The following is a 22,329-nucleotide window of genomic DNA, read 5'->3' as shown; positions in this document are numbered from 1 at the left end:
TTTAATGAGTACTGGCTTTTTACCCAGTGCAGGGGAGGAAGGGGAGATAAAAAAAAAATTAGATAAGATAATATACCTGCCCTCCTGTAACCTCTAGGAAGATTTAGGTGGAGCCATGTAGTGAAGATATTGTAATATAACCTATTAGTCTCATCTACCCCCTCCCACCAATTTAATTAATCTAGCAGTGAGGGTTTCTGATTTTCATCCAAGAAGCTTGAGTATCAACTCCAAGTATAAGACAACTGGGATTGTTTTTTTCTTGTTCAAATATATTGCTGTCTTCCCCATGAAATCTTTCTTGAAGTTCCTAGTAAATCTTGACCTTTCCCCAGTTTGACCTCATATTTGACTTTCTTTGTACCTCCCTAGTGAAATTATTGTGTTATTGTGTATTGTGGTCACTTATACACACACACACACACACACACACACACACACACACACACACACATATATATATATATATATGCTACTCCCTCTAGATTGTATGCTTGCTTGCTCTGGGGAAGGATTGTGTTTTATCTAAACTTTTTAATCTTCCCCCCCAGTGCTCAACACAGTGCTTTGCACACAGTAGGTCTTTGAAAAATGTTTGTTAAAGAGAAATTGACCTACTCTATCAGATGGCTAAGTGACTGGAATAATCAGGGACCAGTAAAAATCAGTAGTGATCCAGGGAACTATTGACATCCTTTCTGGATAAATGTACCCTGAAATCTTCTTTTTCTAAGATATATGAAATCACATATGTATAAAATTATGCACATGTATATATGTATAAAATTATACATGTGTGTATATGTATAAAATTATACACATGTATATATGTATAATTGGGGCAGCTAGGTGGCTCAGGGGCTAGGGTGCCAGGCCTAGGGTCAGGAAGATTCATCTTTGTGAGTTCAAACCTGGCCTCAGACACTTGCTAGTTGGGTGACCCTGGGCAAACCTTGTTTGCCTTTAATTCCTCATCTGTAAAATGAGCTGGAGAAGGAAATGGCAAATCACTCTGGTATCTTTGCCAAGAAGACCCCAAATGGGGTCACGAAGAATTGAATACAATTGAAAATATATAAAATTATATTGCAACATTATTATTTAAATGCATTATTATATTCTATCCAGTTGGAGAATCTGTATTGTCATCCATAAAAATTTTACTTTGATCCCTTTTGTAGGTGGTCCTGGGCTCTTGAAGGTAGAAAACAGGGCCATGACAGGGGTGGAAACATTAGGTTTTGTCCCAGGGCACAGGCATCCACTTTCACACCACTGATTTCCACTCCATTGATTTGAGATCTTCCTGACTTCAAGGCCACTGCTCTGTCCCCTGAAATATGCTGTCTCACTGTGGTGGAGATCTATGGCTACTCATAAGCTGTTGACCAATGAACTTGAAATGTCCATAGAAACATTACACACTTCCTCATTATCTCTGCTGAAGTTCAGGGTGAAACTAGAAGCCAGAACTTCAAGGCCCAGGAGTATGGCAAAGACTACCAAGTCTAGAGGTGCAGGCATGGACAGGACCAAAAAGCATTAAGTTGAATTATCGGTTATGGTATTGTTATTGTCCTTTACTTTTGAAGAGGATCAATGACATCCTGCATAATGTTGTGACTTTCTTGTGAACTGGATTTAAATGAGGCAGAGATGCACAAAGTCGTCAGCCTCACTCTCTCTTCCAGAGTCATCAAAGTCCAGTGGCAGGACTAAAGTCTAGACGATCAGATGGCCTGGGATGCCGTGGATGACGTTGGCATCTTTGATGTCTGACCAAGCTCAAAGCACTCCTCCATACTTCAGTCACCTTCATGGCCATTGGAACAGATTGTTCCCATGTGCTCGTTCAGCTGGGGCAAGTCTTCACACGCTTGGTGCAGACACCCTCTAACTGATCAATGGGTTTGAGGCCTGTCAGTTATGGAACCTCCAACCTGATTTAGCTTGTACAGTTTTACAGAGTGTGACCGCTGCCCATGCTTCAGCTTCTTGGAGTCATAGGTGAGAACCGAGTGCCAGGTGGACACCAAAAATGGATAAGCAGCCCTGAAAAGGGCTCGACAAGTCCTCACACCAGAGGTGCTGCTCTTCCCTGAGCACCTCATAAGTATGACATGATAGACAGTAAAACTTGGAGCCAGGCATACCTTTGTTTAAGTCTCTGACATAGCTTGCAGTATGACCTTGGGCAAATCTGTCAGTGTTCTCAGCAATTCTCCCATACAGTAAGTTGTAGAAATGGTGTTGATCCGTATTGGTAGAAAGAGCTCTCTTGCCAGGGAGCTAGTTCCCTCTACCAGTGAAGTCACAGTTGCTATGCTATTATAATGCATCCCCCATTCCAAATTAATAGAACAAAATTCAGTCCTGATATTATGGGAGGGTTAGAACCAAGGAATCTGAAGCAAAGGCACTAAATCTAGAACCCCCAGTCCAAAGGTGGGCTCAGGAGTCAGGGAAGTCTCTAAGTCAGGATTGTTGTTCATCCTTCGTTCTCCAAGAGGACCATAACATCAGGAAGGTAACAACTTACAAGTAAATTGGATTGAAGTGAGGCAGGATTGTGGAACACAATCAATGAAAGTGTAAAAACTGGACCTAGAGGGTTAGATGGTTGTTGACCCAATAAAGGCCTGAAAATGTCTCCTTCTTTACTTGAGCAGGTCTGACCAAAAGCACTCTAAGACAGATTAGCTTGGGGGGCAGTTTTAAATAGACTAAGGTTTCATACCTCAACCATTATAGTAAACCAAGACAACATAGAGAAGGGACTCAAGATACTTTTTGTATCCAACAAAAAACAAAGGCATTCTTTTCTAAACTTTTGCTCAGGGGCTGGTGAGCATTGTTTAATTTTAAATCATTCAGTTAATGTATGGGTAATTATAGGGTAATTATGCCTGATGCAGTCAGCAATGGCAACTTTCTCATGATGTGTAGACAAGGCTAGCTCTCATCTAGCTGGAGGTGAGGGTGGGAGGGAAAAGTAGGAAAGACCATCTCAGTGACAACCTGATCAATTTCTATAGGACCATACCAGAGATCACTCCAAATGGGTTGCTCCCCAGCAAAAGGGCCCTGGTACTGGGTATTGCAGGCACCATGGTCAGTGAATTCCACTCCAGAGCTGTCCAATCATTACATGGGAACCATTGTCCAATCTGTTTACTAGGTCAAGTAGAGTTCCATGCATCTTTTCCTCTTCTCTCCTTTTTCTACTGTGTTTCCCCGATAATAAGACCTATCCTGAAAATAAGCCCTCTCCTTACTGTGTAAGATTCCTCCAAAATAAGCCCTCCCCCCAAAATAAGCCCTATTGAGATTGCTACTGTAGTGAAGGTGATCCCCTGCGCTACACGCTACATTACGGTACCCTCTGTATGCACTGTCTCCCCCCCGGGTGAAACGCACGCCGCGCTCCGAGCTGCATCCAATCAGAGCTGCAGCAGTGAGCGCATCATCCTGTTCTTCCCCAGTGATTTGCTTGCTGGCGCCATTGAGAGCAGTGCCGCGGAGGAGAGCTGAGGCAGGACAACATAAGCCCTCCCCTGAAAATAAGCCCTCTGGTATTTTTCTTTCCAAAAAAAATAATAAGACAGTGTCTTATTATCGGGGAAACACTGTATCACTATTTTCCTTGAAATTTCTGGACAACACACGTTTTTAAATATGAGATGAAAGTAAGCATCCTTTCCTGAGAAACAGACTGAAAGACTGTTATTGAAGAAAAAAGAGCTATGACTCTGTAAACACAAAATCAAGGCCAACTCAAGGAGTAGGCAGACTAGGTAGGTAACAGTGTGATTTGATAATCACTATATATCATATTTTGGCCAAAGTCTGAACTAATCAAACAAACTGCTCTGATTGATTTAAAAATGCCTTTTTTGGGCAGACGCAGAGGCAGGCCTGGAAGGGGCCTGAACCACTCGGAGGGCAAGTCATCCCACCAACCACAAGGGCCACTACCAGGTCTATCACCAAAGAGCTAGGATTGGAAAGAGCAAGGTAAGAACCAAATACAGGGGCCCCTGTCCTGGACAGCAAATACTCCTGGGGCTACCACTTCATAGACCAGAAATAAAAAAAAAAAAAGAAAAAAAGCCCCTATCAGGACCTCCAAAAACCAGGATGACAGAGTGAACCTCACCTGCTCCAAATACCCGCTCTGACCCTGAAAACATAGTAACTCTTGCCCCAGGGCAAAACCCTCTACAGTAAAGGCTTGGGATCCCTAGAGGAAGGGCATGGCTAGGGCCCTGCCTCAAAATAGGTAGAAAGCATACTGCAAAAACAAAGACTCTGGAGTCCTACTATCCTCAGAGGGAGGAACCAAACTCAGAGAGAGACAATGTGGACTCCACACCCACAGCTGAAACATCAACAGGGAACTAGTCCCAAGCACAGAAAGCTCTCCTAGATGAGATCAGAAAGAACTTTGAGAAGACAAAATGAATAATTCTCTCAAAACCAAAATAGCAGAATTAGAAAAAAAATTATAATGAAGAAAACATCACTCTAAAAAAAAAGTGTATGATATGGAAAAGGAGCTCCAAAAATTAACCAAAGAAAATGATTTGCTAAAAACTAGAATCAACCAAATGGAAACAAATAACTCTACGAGGAACCAAGAATTAGTCAAACAAAACAACAAGAATGAAATATTAGAAAAAGAGGTAAAATACCTCAATGGAAAAATAACTGACCTGGAAAACAGATCCAGGAGACATAATCTGAGAATCATAGGCCTATCAGAAAATCATGATGAAAAAAATGAGCCTGGACAACATTCTCCAAGACCTTGTTAAGGAAAACTGCCCTGAGATACTAGAACCTGAGGGTAAAATAGAAATAGAGAGAATCCACTGGACACCTGCTGAAAGAGATCCCAAACTGAAAAGTCCTCGAAATGTTGTGGCCAAACTATAGAACTATGAGATAAAAGATAAAATACTTCAAGTGGCCAGAAAGAAACAATTCAAATATCAAGGGTCCACAGTGGGGATCACACAGGATTTGGCAGCCTCTACACTGAAAGATCAGAGGCAGTGGAATACAATTTTCCAGAAGGCAAAAGAGCTCAGGTTACAACCAAGGATCACATACCCAGTGAGACTGAACATATTCTTCCAGGCAAAGAGATGGTCATTCAATGATATAACAGAGTTCCAGACCTTCTTGATAAAAAAGCCAGAACTCAAAGGAAAATTCAACCTCCAATTACAAGATGCAACGGTGATGTAGAAAGGTAAAAAAGGAAAACACACACACACACACCCTGCTATTTGATAAGAGCAAACTGGTTATAGACAAGTAGAGGGTATGAGTATAAAATACACAAAATGATGATTAAAAAAATCTTATTAAGGGCAACAAAGGGACTGCAATGGAAGAAAGGGAATGAATGAAGTGGAAAAGGGTAAATTATGCCACACAAAGAGGCATAAAAACTGTATAGCAGAGGAAAAGAAGGGAGGGAGATGGGAATCATAAGAGCTTTTCCCTCATTGGTTCTGGTGCAAGGAGGGAATAACAACCAGTTAAGCATAGGACTCTGTGGAGAAGAAATGCAAAAAGTATCATTTTAGAGGGAAAGAGGGGAGGGAGAGGAGCTTCACATGAGATTTGTTCCTGTCACTCTTGGTGCGAAGAAGAAATAACATACTTCATTAAGTATAAAAATATCCTACAGGCAGTAGGAGGGGGAAAGGGCTACAAAAGTGGGGGTGGTTAGTAGGGAGGGAAGAAGTAAGGGGAAAGGGGAGGAAAAGGGAGGGGGGCTGATAAGGGAATAATGAGGGAGGTGGTGGTCAAAAGGAAAACTATTAAGGGGGGAGTGGAGAAGGGGGAAAAAGATGAGCAATAACAGAAGAGGGAATAGGACGGAGGGAAAGAAACAGATAACAATCATATCTGTAAATGTGAATTGAATGAACTCTCCCATAAAATGGAGATGGATAGCAGAATGGATTAGAAATCATAATCCTACAATATGCTGTTTACAAGAAACACATCTGAAACAGAGGGATACACACAGGGTAAAGGTAAAAGGCTGGAGTAAAATATATCATGCCTCAGCCAAAGTGAAAAAAAAAGCAGGGGTAGCAATCCTTATGTCAGATAAAGGAAAAGCAAAAATTGACCTAATTAAAAGAGATAAAGAAGGAAGCTATATCCTGTTAAAAGGCACCATTGAGAATGAAGCAATATCATTACTTAACATATATGCGCCAAGTGGTAGAGCATCCAAATTCCTAGAGGAAAAGATAAAGGAATTAGAGGAAGAAATAGATAGCAAAACTATAGTAGTAGGAGACCTTAATCTCCCCCTCTCTGAACTTGATAAATCTAACCTCAAAATAAACAAGAAAGGTGTTAAGGAGGTGAACAGGATTTTAGAGATGATATGTATGATAGATCTCTGGAGAAAAATGAATGGGGATAAAAAGGAATATACTTTCTTCTCAGCGGTTCATGGCACATACTCAAAAATTGACCATGTTCTAGTGCATAGAAACCTCACAATTCTATGCAGTAAGGCAGAAATATTAAATTTATCCTCCTCAGATCATGATGCAATAAAAATTATATGCAATAAAGGCCATGGAAAGACAGAATAAAAATTAATTGGAAATTAAACAATTTAATCCTAAAGAATGAGTGTGTCAAACAAGAAATTATAGAAACAATCAGTAATTTCATTCAAGAGAATAATAATGAAACGACATACCAAAAATTGTGGGATGCATTAAATGCAGTTCTTAGGGGAAGTTTTATATCCCTGAGTGCATACATGATTAAATTAGAGAAAAGGGAAGGAATTGGGCATGCAATTGAAAAACCTAGAAAAGAACAAATTCAAAATCCCCAATTAAATTACTAAATTAGAAATATTGAAGACCAAAGGAGGGATTAATAAAATTGAAATTAAGAAAGCTATTGAATTAATAAATAAAACTAAGAGATGGTTTTATGAAAAAAAAAAACTAAATTGATAGACCCTTAGTCAATATGATAAAAAAAGAAAGAAGAAAACCAAATTATGAATATCAAAAATGAAAAGGATGAATCTACTTCCAATGAAGAGGAAATTGAAACAATAATTAGGAATTATTTTTCCCAATTGTATGCACATAAATTTAGGGAAATGGACGAATATTTACAAAAATACAAGTTGCCCAGATTAACTGAAGAGGAAGTAAATTACTTAAATAACCCCATCTCAGAAAAAGAAATTGAACAAGCCATCAGTCAACTCCTTAGGAAAAAATCTCCAGGGCCAGACGTATATACTAGTAAATTCTATCAAACATTTAAAGAATAATTGATTCCAATATTCTACAAACATTTTGGGAAAATTAGTGAAGAAGGAGTCCTACCAAATTCTTTTTATGACACAAATATGGTACTGATACCTAAATCAGGAAGAGATAAAACAGAGAAAGAAAATTATAGACCAATCTCCCTCATGAATATAGATGCAAAAAATTCTAAATAAAATGCTAGCAAAAAGATTACAGCAACTTATATCAAGAATAATACACTTTGATCAGGTAGGATTTATTCCAGGAACACAAGCATGGTTTAATATTAGGAAAAACATCAGTATAATTGATCATATCAACAATAAAACTATTAGAAACCACATGATCATCTTAATAAATGCAGAAAAGGCATTTGACAAAATACAACATCCATTCCTATTAAAAACATTAGAAAGTATAGGAATAAATAGAGCCTTCCTTAAAATAATAGGTAGCTTCTATTTAAAGCCATCAGCAAGTATTATATGTAATGGGGAGAAACTAGAAGCATTTCCCATAAGATCAGGGGTGAAACAAGGGTGTCCACTATCACTCCTCTTATTCAATCTGGTTCTAGAAATGTTAGCAGTAGCAATTAGAGTAGAAAAAGAAATCAAAGGAACCAAATTAGGCAAAGAAGAGACCACGCTATCACTCTTTGCAGATGATAGGATGATATACTTAGAGAATCCTAGAGAATCAAGTAAAAAACTACTTGAGACAATAAATAAATCTGGCAAAGTTGCAGGATATAAAATAAACCCACATAAACCCTCGGCATTCCTATATATTTCCAATCAAATTCAACAGCAAGAGATATAAAGAGAAATCCCATTTAAAGTTACTGTAGACATTATAAAATATTTGGGAATCTACCTGCCAAAACAAACCCAGGACCTATATGACCACAACTACAAAACACTTTTCACACAAATAAAGTCAGATCTAACTAATTGGAAAAATATCAATTGCTCGTGGCTGGGTGGAGCTAATATAATAAAAATGACAATTTTACCTAAATTAAATTATATATTTAGTGCCATACCAATAAATTTACCAAAAAACTCCTTTATAGAGCTAGAAAAAATACTAACAAAATTCATTTGGAAGAATAAACGGTCCAGAATATCAAGGGAATTAATGAAAAGAAATGCTAGGGAAGGTGGACTAGTTATACCAGATTTCAATCTGTATTATAAAGCAGCAGTCATCAAAACTACTTGGTACTGGCTGAGGAATAGAGGAGTGGATCAATAGGCACATGAGATTCAGAAGTCAATGACTATAGTAATCTGTTTTTCGATAAACCCCCAGACCCTGGTTTTTGGGATAAGAACTCACTATTTGACAAAAACTGCTAGGAAAACTGGAATATAGTATGGCAGAAACTGGGCATAGACCATTATGTAGCACCATATACCAAAATCAAATCTAAATGGGTGCATGATCTAGGTATAAAGGTTGATACTGTAAGCAGTCTCCTAAAACAAGGAATAGTTTCCCTATCAGACTTGTGGAGAGGGAAAGACTTTATGACTAAACAAGAATTAGAGAACATTATAAAATGTAAAATGGATAATTTTGACTACATGAAATTGAAAAGCTTCTGTACAAACAAAGCCAATGTAACCAAGATTAAGAGGGAGGTGGGAAATTGTGAAAGAATCTTTACAACCTATGTCTCTGATAAAGGACTCATTTCTAAAATATACAGAGAATTGAGTCAAATTTATAAGAATAGAAGTCATTGCCCAATTGATAAATGGTCAAAGTATATGAACAGGCACTTTTCAGGGAAAGAAATTAAGTCATCTATAAGCACATGAAGAAATGCTCTAAATCTCTATTGATTAGAGAAATGCAAATCAAAACAACTCTGAGGTACCACATCTCACCAGTCAGATTGGCTAAGATGACAAAACAGGAAAATGAGAAATGCTGGAGAGGATGTGGGCAAATTGGAACACTAACGCATTGCTGGTGGAGTTGTGAACTGATCCAGCCTTTCTGTAGAGCAATCTGGAATTATGCCCAAAGGGCTATAAATAATTTCATATCCTTTGACCCAGCAATACCACTCCTAGGGTTATATCCCAAAGAGATCATAGAAGTGGATGGAAGACCCACAAAAATGTTTTTAGCAGCTCTTTTTGTGTTGGCAAAGAATTGGAAATTAAGGGAGTGCCCATCAATTGGGGAATGGCTGAACAAGTTGTGGTATATGCATGTTATAGAATACTATTGTGCTATAAGAAACAAGGAGCAGATGGACTTCATATTTACCTGGGAGCTTATACAAACTGATGCTGAGTGAGAAGAGTAGAACCAGAAGAAATTTGCACACAATTACAGACACGACATATGTGTGATGACCAAGTTTGATAGGCTGGACTTTTCTCAGCAATGCAGTGATATAAGTCAATCTCAAAAGACTCATGATGATGAGAAATATGTGCATCCAGAGAAAGAACTAGAAAGAACTGAGCTTATATCCAGGCAGAAGCAAAATACCTGATCTTTTTCCTTCTCTTGTTTGGTTTTATGTCCTCTTTACCATTTTTCATTCCGTCTGATACAATCTGTCTTTATAACCTGACTAATGTATAATGTGATAGCATTTACAGATCCTATACTTGACTATATGCTGCCATGGGGGGGAGGGGAAGGAGGGGGACAAAATGTGAAACTCAAGGAATTGTGGAATTGAATCCTGTAAACTAAAAGGAAACTAACAAATTAATAAAAAAATAAAAAATAAAAAAAAATGTCTTTCTCTGTGTTAGCAACTTCAAAGACCAGAGGTGAAATTCCTCTCATTTGGGACTTACTACATTCTGAGACCATAAAATGTAAATTGCCCCTGCTCTGTTTGTTGTCAATTTGCATTTGCATCCAAGGAACTCTTTTTCACATATAGATGGTAACAAATGGAAGTCATAATGTTTTGCGGCATAATCATCCTGAATTGTGATGGTTCTGAAATGTGTAAAAAGTCTTATGATTCCTCTGTTCCTCAGTCAAGACTCTAGTCCTGCACTCCTTGTACAAGTAAGGCTAGCCTTAAGGAAATAAGGAACAAATTCATTAATTTTATATTATTATTTGTTTGTCTCCTTTAAACAAACCTTTTCTAGATGTCGACAGTAATCATGCCATGACTCAGACTGGAACTGCTGAATAGCTGAACAGCACCTCACTTCATCAAAGTTAATGATTCAGGTGCCTCAGGATTCATTCTTCCTGGAATCTCTACCTTGATGAGGTTGGTGAGTTCTATTCCCAGCTTCCAAAGTGAACTCCCACAAGTTTGGTTGAAGTCTGAAATTCTCTTAAAGCTAGCTCAGGTGTTGGGTATTAATTATCGTTAAAGAGCTCTGTATTAATTAGATCCCCTTTGGAAGCTAGCTCAGGGGGTTAGGGATCAATTCTCATTGAAGGGTTCTGTATTAACTAGATCCCCTTTGAAGAAATTTAGGACCTGGGATCTCTGTGATTAATTAGATCCCCTTTGGAGATTGGTCTTAGGAAAATTATTGCCAACACTAGTGTTCAGTGAACTCAGTGAGATGGCTGAGCAAGAGCAAAAGCCTCTTCCTTTGGATTTCAGCACCTCTTCCCCATTAGCCTCCCTTCTTTCCCTTAAAGGCTTTGATCCTGGGGAGGATACCCTCTCCCCAGCCTTCCCCCTCCCCTACCTACTCTAGTCCTGAGGATAGCTACTCTTGTCCTGATGCTGTAACCTCTTCTCCCCCGCCTTCCCCTTCCCTCAAAGGCCCTGGTCCTGAAGCAGACAGACAAGCCAGGGTACTAATTGTAGAGGTGTTCCAAGCAAAAGGTTGATAACAAGCTTCTAATTCACCCTTTTCCTTTTGGTAGTTAAATGTGGATTTCATATTTGTATTTTGTCGGTTGTCTGTCAATGTTTCTGAGTGTTGTATGTTCTGTGAATGAGTTTGTTGTCTTGTTAGATCTAAACAGTACTCCAGGATTTCTAAAGGCTGCTTTTCCTTGTAGTTTCTGGTCTGGCCAAACTGGAAATACAATGAGAAGTTAGATATAGCTAAAAACATTTGAGTAGATTCTGAGAATTAATTGTTAAGAAGTTGGAAATAATTTATATTGAGATTGCTGGTTCTTTAAAAACCAGGAGTTTTTGTTATCTCTGCTTGATCTGTTTCCTGAATTTGTAAAGGAAAAATTAATAGTGGTTGTTATGGGATGAAAATTATAATTGTAAAATGTTTAATATAATGATTGGCATGTGTTGGATACAACATTATTATCTCTCTAACTTTGAAGTGGATGTCAGGAGTGATAAGATCAATTATCTGAAATTCATTTTTATGTTGTTGCCATCTTTCTAAAATTGTATTGTGTTTCTAAAAAACACAATAGCTAGGGAAATCTGAAAAGAAAAAAAAATACATTTCTGAAGTAGAAATGGTGTTATAGCAATTTTTAAAATCTGGATTGTGTTGCATGAGAATTGGGATTTTATGTTATAAAATTTGACAGTTTAAAGCTGTTATATTTGGATTACAAGCAGGTAGTAATAATACTGCTGATATTTCATTTAAAATTTTGGCTATTATGGAAATATATGGTGATTTAAAGTTATAATTTCCACATTATTAAGATTGGAAATGTATTTTGTAGAATTCTTATTGAGCAAATGAGAATCCTTGAAAAAAAAAAGAGGGATGTGGCTTTCAAGCCTACTCCATCTAAGGATGCATGTGTGTTATATTTTTGAAGATTTAGTGAATTTTGAGATGAGTTATTGTTAAATTAATTCAGTAAGTTGTAAAGCAGAAGAGATCTTGCTGTTTTAATCTGAATTTGTGGTTATTGCATGGCCTAAGCAAAAGTTAACATTTGTATTTGAACATATAAGTGAAAATTTTAGATTCCTGAAGTATCTCAGTCTTCCAGGCTGAGTACAATTAGGGAAGAATAAACAAACTTGAAAGGACATAAATCCATCAGCTTGTGGGGTTAGCCAGTAACATCTTTGCTTTGTTTAAACTAGGATCCCAGGACAGAGTTAAGTTAGTAAAAGAATAATAACTTATGAGCTATCTTGTTTTATGGTTAAAAATGTAAAGGAAGGCTGAATGATCTGGATAATAGGTTTGAGAGACTTGGAAAGATAAATAAAGGTTTGATTAGAAATATGGAAGGCAGATAAGAAGGTTTGGGGATAAATGGGGATTTATCCAAGCCCCTCTTGTCTCTAGATAGTGGTCTGGATACCTTTGTATCAGATGGTTTAAGTATGTTGAGAATAGTGCAAGGAAGTATGTTAAAAAGGCAGAAAGATTTGTAACTTGGTTTTATAATTAATAACTCAATCAAATTTTAGATGGCCTTATCTGAAGGATGCCAGTCTATATTAATCTGCTCTTTAAGACTTTTGGGAACTGCAATTTAATATTGTTTTAAGCTTGATTACAGATATAGTTGTCATAAAAGCCTGTAACAGAATGACATGGGCTGCAGGCTGAGAGCTGCTAATGGTGGATGTCTGTGTATGGGAGAAGTTTGAAGACAACCTTGGACACTGTGCAGGCAGTATCTCTCTGACTCTATTTCCCAATTGTGCATTTTCTTCCTGAAAAGGACCCTCTCACACAAATTTATGCCTAAGCCTTGCTTTCAGCTCCTAGTGGCTACGTGACTGCATATCAGAGATGACTCATGCCTGGAATCAAACAGAGCTAACGAAGCTTTTCCTTCTGTTATGCTGTATGACATTGTCCCTCTTTCTCTTTTATAGCAAATTTATCAAGAAATTGTATTCATGGCCAAATAAATAAATATAGATATAACATCCTCCAAAGGAGGAAATGATTAGACGAAGTAAAGGGAATGGCAAACTTTGAGGAAAGCAGCAGAATCAGATTGGTTCCTCTAAAACTATATATAGGTGTATAAGATTGGCCTCCAAAATTTTCTGTCATGGAAATTCAAACTTTAAGTGTGATTGGTAATAAGATCTCAAGTTTGGATTTTTTTTGCACAAGGACTGTGTAAGACAGTGGTAACAGTGCAATTATTTTTCCCTTATTAAAGTATCTGTTTGATAATTCTAAAAGACAGATGAACTCATTTTGGATAGATCTTCACATTTTAAAGGATTTCTTTACCAGGTACAGGATTTAGGTAAGGATAGGAATAACAAATAATAAATAAACTGAAAATTCTCTGAAGTTTCAAAAATGGGGAACAAATTTTAAGCGATTGTACTAATTTATATTAAGTCAGAATTATCTGGTAACCTCTAGATCTGAACCAGAAGAGCAGAACTTCCTTTTGGAATTGCATAACTACATGAAGCAAACTGCCCTGATTTATTTAAAAATGCCTTTCCCTGTGTTAGCAATTTCAAAGACTAGAGGTGAGATTCCTCTTATCTTGGGACTTACTACATTCAGAGACCATAAATTGTAAATAAACCCTGCTCTGTTTGTTGTCAATTTGCATTTGCAACCAAGAAACTCTTTTTCACATATAGATGGAAACAAATGGAAGTCATAATGTTTTGTGGCATGGTCATCCTGAAATGGGATGGTTATGAAATGTCTAAAAAGTCTTATGATTCCTCTGTTCCTTAGTCAGGACTCTAGTCCTGCGCTCCTTGTGCAAGTAATGCTAGCCTTAAGGGAATAAGGAATAAAATTCTGTAAATTTTATTTTACTATTTGTTTGTCTCCTTTAACCCAAATTTTTCTAGAGGTTGACAGATTTGAGAGGGAAAAACTGTTCACTTTGTAAAACCTTTTAAACACAAAGTTGAAAATTGAACACAAAACTCAGGCATCATGAAAAAGAGGAATGTGCAATACAGGACCACAACAGTCCCTGACATGAAGCATCAGGGAGGGTAGCAAGTTGGGACTCTAGAGCCCTAAATTCTTTCATTTTCTCAACCATCAGATAGGGTGAGTAAACACAGGTGCAATATCATAAGATCATAGGTTCCCAGGGTTGGAAGGGCCCTCAGAGGTTACCTAGTTCAACAAATAGTCATCAAACCTCCTTGAAGAAAGCTAGTGATACGACATGACTATTACGGATATGTTTTGCATGACTACACATGTTATCAAACCTCTTGCCTTCTCAATGGGGTTTGGGGAGAGAAGGAGAAAGGTAGAGAATTTGGAACTCAAAGTTTTAAAAATGAATGTTAAAAATTGTTTTTACATGTAACTGTGGAATTTTTTAAAATAAGTTTTATAATTTAAAAGATAAAATCACATTTGTTTATTTTTAAATAAGCTATGATTGTACAACAGAGCCTTTATCAGATTGCGTGCCGTCTTGGGGTGGGGGGAGGAAGGGAGGGCAAAATTTAGAGATCAAAATTTTACAAAAGTGAATGTTGAAAACTAAAAATAAATAAATGATTTTTTCTTTTAAAAGAGAAAGCTAGTGATAAGGAATGCCTTCCCTCCTTCCCAATACCATCTGTTCCATTTGGGGTCAGTTCTGATCAGCAAGAAATTTTTCCTTTTATTTAGTTAAAAATCTGTCTCCCTTCTGCAGTTGAGTTTTTTTTTTTTTAAAGCAATTGGGGTTAAGTAACTTGCTGAAGGTTACACGGCCAGTTATTTCTGGGTGTGGTGCTGAGTATCTGAGCCCGGATTTGATCCCCAGGTCATCCTGACACTGGAGCCAGTGCTCTTACTCGCTGAGCCACCTGGCTGCCCCTATGCAGTTGAGTTTTAATGACTCATTTATGATTCTTCCTTCTCCTTCATCTTTCACATCTAATTAGTTTCCAAGTTTTGTCAATTCTGCCTCCATATCTCTCACATCCACCCCTTTTCTCCACTCTCTATGTATTTCAGTCTCTCATCTTACCTGGACTATTGCAATAAGATGCATCGATCCATCTGCCTTGCAGTCTCCCCTCTCTCTCTCTAATCCATCCTCTGCATAACTGCCAAATTGATTTTCTTTAAGCATAGGTCTGATTATACAGCTTCCTTGCTTAAGAAGCTTAAGTGGCTATCTTTTGTCTTTCCTCTGTTTGGCATTTAAAGACTTCCACAAGTGCAACCAGCTTCCAAGTTGATTTCACATAAACCTCTTCCTGACACCCCTCCCCTCACCCAAGGTTATTCCCTCCCTCCCCCAAACTGTTAGGACTCCCCAACTTGTTGTATATCCCTGTTTCTCTACTCAGACCTTACCTCCTCCTTCTTTGCACTGGTCATCTGGACTCTGCACAAGTCCTTTTCTTCTCATCTTGCCTGGCCCAAGCCTACCCACCACTTCCCAGCCTGCTTCACTCCCCACCCTGCCAACCCCCAACCCTATCTAGTTTTCCTTTATGGGTTGTCTTTCTCCATTAGCATGTAACTGCTTGTATTTGTATCTTCAAATCTTAGCATGGTACCTGGTACCAAGTGAGCGCTTAATAATGATTCTATTTATCTACTTGTTCTACATACCTCTTGTTGTTGTTTAGTCACGTTCATATTTGGGGTTTTCTTGGTAAATATACTGGAGTGGCCTATCATTTCCTTCTCCAGATCAGTTTGCAGATGAGGAAACTGAGGCAAACAGGGATATGTGACTTTCCCAGGGTCACACAGCTACTAAGTGTCTGAGGCCAGATTTGAACTCAAGAAGATGAATCTTCCAAACTCCAAGCCCAGTTCTTTGTGCACTATGTGGCACCACCTAGCTGCCATCTAAATTCGTGGCATTCCCCTCCTCTAAATTACATTGTATTTATTTTGTAGGTATTTTGCTTATGCTTATTTTGTATAGACTTGTATGTATCTATATCATCCATGTTGTGTCTCCTTGAAGGCTAGAGGCTTCCTGGGGGAAGACTCTGTTTCATTTTAGGTTATTTTTTTTCTTACCTGGGCAGCCCAGTGGAGGGCTGTTCTGAAGTCTTTGTCCACCAGGGTTGGGTCTGCCCCCTTTTCCAACAGGATTTGCGCATGTTTTGGCCGATTATGAAAAGCAGCCCAGTGAAGAGGTGTCATTCCCTACAATGCAATAGTGCAAGAAATAGGGCTGAGAAAACAGGAGGATGATGTTTTCTTTGTTTCAGGAGGTAAGGAGGTGTAAAGTGAGGAAAAGGGAAGGACTTGGGAACCAAAAAGCAAGGTTGGAGTTATTTAAAGGGGCCAGAAAGGTAGCAATTGTCCTTTCCTCCCTGCCTTGCCCACTTCCTTCCAGTCATGTGCAGGATATGCAATTTACCTCAGATGTGGGATACCTATCTATAGTGGATAGGTCACTGGACCTAATACTAGGGAGGCCTGGCTTGAAACCCCACCTTATACACTTAACTGGGTGACTATGGACAGTCAGTCACTGAACTCCTCTGTGTCTCGCTTTCCTTATTTCTAAAATGAGGCTATCACAATGACCTCTGAGTTCCCTTCCAACTCTAAATCTACAGTTCTATCAGATCAATAACAATAATTCATTGTGGTGACTGGTTATACTAAATGGCCCTGGATGACACTGTTCTTTCTCATCCTACATCACTTAATTGTACTCAAATCAATAACATGGAAATAGGGATTGGGCTGAGAGACAGAGCTGCCATCTCAAGTTCATGCTATAGAACATCAACACTGGGATATCCTCACAAACAGTCTTACGAAGTTAGTAACACAAGTTATCACAGCAACATAGAATGTCAGAGTTATAAAGGACTTCTGTGTCCATTTAATCTGGCAGATGGTTGAATAAAACCCGCATCTGTGAAATGAAGAAAATGAGGTTCACAGAGGTTGTGACTCATCCATAGCTACACAGCTAGTAAGTCAAAGCCATTTCTTATTACAAGCCTATAACTGTATCTATTCTTTTTTTTTTTTTTTGCTTTTTGGAGGGCAATTGGGTTTAAGCGACTTGCCCAAGGTTACAGGGCTAGTTTTTGTGTTAAGGGTCTGAGGCCATATTTGAACTCAGGTCCTCCTGACTCCAGGCTGCTTCTCTATTCACTGCACTACCTAGCTGCCCCTAACTGTATCCATTCTGCTATACTGTGTTGACATTTACTCACCCAGAGCAAGGTCTTCCAAAAGGAAATAGTCCTATGCAATAACCCCTCCCCCAGCATACTCAAAGTCACCATTCTTGCTTTATAGCATTCAGGTTTTGGGGGGTCCTGCTTCTGGTCACATGTGACTCATCCCTGTGAGAAGATGAAGAATTTCTCCTGTTGGCTGATGGATCAATGGGGCTGATGACTCAGTGGGTGTACAAAAGGGAGCAGCCCAATCCCTTACCATTCTCTCCTTTCTGGCTATGAATCCTGTAGTACTGTTTCCTGCGGCATCCCCAGAACTGCGTGGAGAGACATCGCTGTTCCCATTCACCTTCTCTGGCCTCCATGTGGGCATGAACACATTATCTAAAACACACAGCCTACCCTGGCAAGGCAGAGCTTAATCCCCATCCCCACCCCGGCCCCATTATTTTTGGTGAACTGTGAATTATATTTTGGTGAATTTGGTGAATTCTGGGGTAATATGTCCAGGATTAAAAGCCATCATAGATTCAAGAGTTCCAGAGATCCTTTTGGCTGGCTACAGCAGCTATGAAAGTGCCCTATTGACAGGAGAAACTTCAGTATCAGAGAGTTGCCACCACCAAGGGGACTGTCTCAAGCCTGGTCATTTTACCAGCAGGCATATACTGGAAGTTGCTTGGATAGCACCATGCCAAAGTGGTTTTTAAAAACGTATAATTAGCAGTCCTGCAAACTGCTTTGTGTTCTGATGCCTTCCAGAAGATTGTAACCTTAGCTATACATTTTTATTAGATTAATGTACATTTGCGAGTCTTTTATATTAAGCATTTCTTATGCCTGTAGGAATAAATTACTTCTCTCATACATGATTCATATTATATTCTAAGTGCCTTTTTTTCTTCCTCCCTTTTTGGGGGGGAGGTCCTAGCTGTAGACCATAAGTGAAATACCCTTGGCATGCTAGTCTAGGGGATTTAAGAGGGTGAAGAGCCTACATCTACTCATTAGAGGCAGGCTCCTCTTGGGTTGTGTCCTGGTTCAAACCATGGTGTCTAGGTAGAAAGCAGGGGAGCTAGCTGGTGCAGCACTTTCAATCCTCAGCATCAGTAGCTTAAGGTTAGACATAGTTAGACAAAAAACAACTCTACTTTTTTCCTCTTTAGTCCATTCTGAGGAAAACTTGCAAGGCTGACCTAGGGCACCTCCAAGATCTTGTCCTTCTCTGAATCTAATGATTCCATAATGATTATAATGACACTAGCATTCTGCTTTCTATCCAAACAATGGGCCTGAATGGAAGAGAGAACATAAGTTGGGGACCTCTGGACATTTTAGGTTCACATAGCATGGGGATTTGACTAAACAATTCAATAAGCAAGTTAGGGAGAATTTATTAAGTGCTGACTAGGTGCCAGGTACTGTGCTAAGTGCTAAGTTTACCAGGAACAACAACACAAACAAACAAAAACAAAACAAAACAAACAAGCAAACAAACAAAAACAGTCCCTTCCCTTAAGATACTCTTGTTCTAATGAGGGAGACAATATGCAAACTGTACAAACATGTACAAACAGACCCCATTTGGGGTTTTCTTGGCAAAGATCCTGGAGTAGTTTGTCATGCCCTCCAGGTCATTTTACAGATGAAGAAACTGAGGCAAACAGGGTTAAGTGATTTGTGCAGGGTCACAAGGCTAGTAAATATTTGAGGCCAGATTTGAACTCATAAAGATGAGGTCTTTCTGACTCCAGGCCTTGCATTCTACCCACTGAACAACCTAGCTCCCTGGTTTGTTACTTCACACACAGCCTTACATAAACTTCAATAGGGCTTCAGAATTTTGTGTCTCAGGCCTTCCCTGTCTCCTCCCCAACTCCTCCCCCCAGGTCTATATGGAAAACTTTTTTTTTTTTTAAAGTAAAGTGAATAGTGAGTAAGAGCACCGGCCCCAGAGTCGGGATGACCTGGGATCAAATCTGGGCTCTGATACTTAGCACCACACCCAGAAATAACTGGCTGTGTAACCTTGAGCAAGTTACTGAACCCCAATTGCTTTAAAAAAATAAAGTGAATAATTTTCTCACCTTTTTTACCCTCTCCAGCAGAATTTTGTGATTTTTGCTATTTACCAAGGGGTTAACTGATCTCTAGAAGCTAACAACCTAAAAATATCAAGAAAAACTTCCTTCCTGTTTTTGGTAGCCATTTTGTTTCCCTTAGTCTGAATAAGAAAAAGAAACAAGTCCTCTATAGTGAGAAATATAGGAAGAGGAAGATGCTCTCCGAGTCAGCTGAAATGCCAATATTAGGTATTATACAATTCATTCAAGAACTTTGCCCTATAAAGACCTCAATTTTTTTCTTCTCCCCAGCTGCTATTCATTATTTAGGCAGCAGAGTGTAGGGGAAAGCATATGTCATCAGCAGTCAGAAGACTGATTTTAATCATAGCTTTTTCCACAAAGAAGCTTTGTGATCTTGGCAAAATCAAGTCTCTTCTCTGGGCTTTAGCTTCCCCTTCTGTAAAATGAGGAAACTGGACTCTTTGAGTCCATGTTCTTTTGTTCTATCTGATCTCTTCCACTTCTAAAATGTTTTAATTCTGGTGAGTATTTAAAGGGACAATCTTTAGGTGAGGCAAATAGTTTCTTGCAGTAAGTAAAAGTCAATTAGGGAAGAGCTGAACAAGATGTGATAGAGGATTGTGATGGAATACTACTGTGCTATGAGAAATGATGAACTAGATGATCTTAGAAAAACATGGGAAGACTTGCATGAAATAATGAAGAGCAAAGTGAGCAGAACCAAGAGAACACTATATACAGTAGCAGCAATATTGTTTTAAGAATGACTTTGAGCAATTAAGTCATTTTGACTGTTATGAATACCCAAATTAACTACAAAGGACCATGAAGGAAGACACTATATTCAGAGAAAGAACTGATAAATAGAAGAATGTATAAGAGAGATTTTACATATATGTGTATATATAATATATATACACACATATTTATGTCTAATGGTAGCCATCTCTAGGGTGGAAAGCGAGAGAAAAAAAAGTAAAAAATTTGCACGATAACTTTATTATATATTTAAAAGGAATAGCAAGTTGTACATAGTAGATTTGTGGTTTCATGTACAATCATCTTCTTTATTCTATTATGTTATGAGAAGGCTTGCTTTATTTTATAAATTAAAAATAAAATAACTACAATATTTAAAAAGTAAGTAATAGCAAAGGATTATTGAAAGAGAACTAACTATAGTCAGAGGACCTGGGTTTAAATCCTGCCTCTGACACTACCCTTGTGGGACCTCAGTTTCCTTATTTGTAAAATGAAGGGATTGGATTAGGTGCCCACTGAGGTTCTTTCTAGCCCTAAATCCATGATCAAATCCCTCAGATTTGTGAACTCCTTGAGGGCTGAGATTATCTTGTGCCTTTTTTGTATCCCTACACTTAACATAGTGTCTGGCACATAGTAGGTGCTTAATAAATGTTCATTGACTGACATCTTATAATAATAACACATTATTTATTTATTTATTTTTTTAAGCAATTGGGGTTAAGTAACTTGCTCAAGGTTACACGACCAGTTATTTCTGGGTGTGGTGCTAAGTGTCGGAGCTCGGATTCAATCCCCAGGTCGTCCCGACACTGGGGCTGGTGCTCTTACTCGCTGAGCCACCTGGCTGCCCCGATAATAAAACATTATTGAAAGCTGACAAAAATACCAATTATTCTTGCATATAACTGAACAAAAAGGGTTATTATGTCGCTGGATACCAGAAGGAGAGCTACCTCTGTGATTTAGAGAGAACCCATAAAAAACTGTTTGTCCCCTTGGAGGCGGTGGTGGTTTTTCAAATAAAATGCCTGAACTTAGGGTACAGTGTGAAGGGAACCACAAGATCTGGGTTGGCATCCCAGCTCTCCCACTTACTGCCTATCTGCCTTAGGCAAGTGCCTTTCCCCATCTGAGTTTCCATTTCCTCATCTGAGGAGAGGGGGTTGGACAAGATGACCTTTAGAGTACCCCCCAACACCCAAATCCTATGAACTAAGTAGGTGTTTCTGACTAAGATAAATGGCTGCTGAGGTTTTGGTGACTTTCTTGGGGACTCTCCCATGTACTGAGTGTCAGAAGCTTTTGGAGTTACTTGTGCAAATGCTGGTACACAGAGAGATTTACATTATTGGAATAGCTTTTGCCCAAAGAGTCAAGAGTAAAGACACATTTAATCAGGAAGATAACTTCCACAAAAGTAGGAGGTTTGGGAGTAGAATTGTAGAACATAAATGGAGGACTGAAAAGGACCTGCCAGGCCTTCTAGTCCAACACCCACTTTAGTTGTTGCTCAGTTTCATCTGTCTTTTTCATGATCCTATTTGGGGTTTTCTTGGCAAGGATACTGGAAGGGTTTGCCATTTCCTTCTCCAGATCACTTTGCAGACGAGAAAATGGAGGCAAACGAGGTTAAGTGACTTGCCCAGGGTCACATGGCTAGTAAGTGTCCGAGGCCAGATTTGAACTCAGGAAGATGAGTATTCCTGACTCCAGTCCAGGTGCTCTATGCACTGTATCACCTAGCTGCCCATCTTGTTTGTACATAGATGTTTTCATGTTGTCTGCCCCATTATACTGTGATCTGCCTGAGGGCAGGAAATGCCATTTGACTTTTTTTGTATTTCTAATGCTTAGTTGTATCTCTAAGCCTTAGCCCAGTGGCTGGCACATAGTAGGTGTTGGATAAATGTTTATTGATTAACTGACAAAGGGATTTTTGCCAATACAGCTGATAGGTAGAAGACCCTAAATTGAACCGCAGGCCCTCTGACGCCAAATCCACCCTCTCCTCTTCTCCCCACTGTACCAAACTGCCTCCTTTAACACTAAACCATTTTCTGGTTGATGCGGTCTGAGTTATCATCTCAATCCATAATCTTGCTGCATTTGTGTGTCTATCCTTCCTTCCTTCCTTCCTTCCTTCCTTCCTTCCTTCCTTCCTTCC

General features: G+C 38.8%; 1 protein-coding gene across 1 annotated transcript in view; it reads right to left on the bottom strand.

Annotated features, from left to right (window-relative positions):
- Positions 1 to 22,329, bottom strand: part of ANKRD55 (ankyrin repeat domain 55) — a 110,138-nt gene that overhangs the window by 47,505 nt on the left and 40,304 nt on the right. The window contains exon 6 of the mRNA XM_069096543.1: positions 16,187 to 16,315. Within this exon, the coding sequence (XP_068952644.1) occupies positions 16,187 to 16,315 (129 nt within the window). The remainder of the gene's footprint in view (positions 1 to 16,186; positions 16,316 to 22,329) is intronic.

Source organism: Petaurus breviceps, unplaced genomic scaffold (assembly GCF_028583685.1).
Source record: "Petaurus breviceps papuanus isolate PSGF00001 unplaced genomic scaffold, PetGlider_PUasm1.0 229, whole genome shotgun sequence".
In the NCBI taxonomy this organism is placed as follows: Eukaryota; Metazoa; Chordata; class Mammalia; order Diprotodontia; family Petauridae; genus Petaurus; species Petaurus breviceps.
The sequence above is the reverse complement of the archived record's forward strand: the minus strand, read 5'-3'. Positions and strand labels throughout refer to the sequence as shown.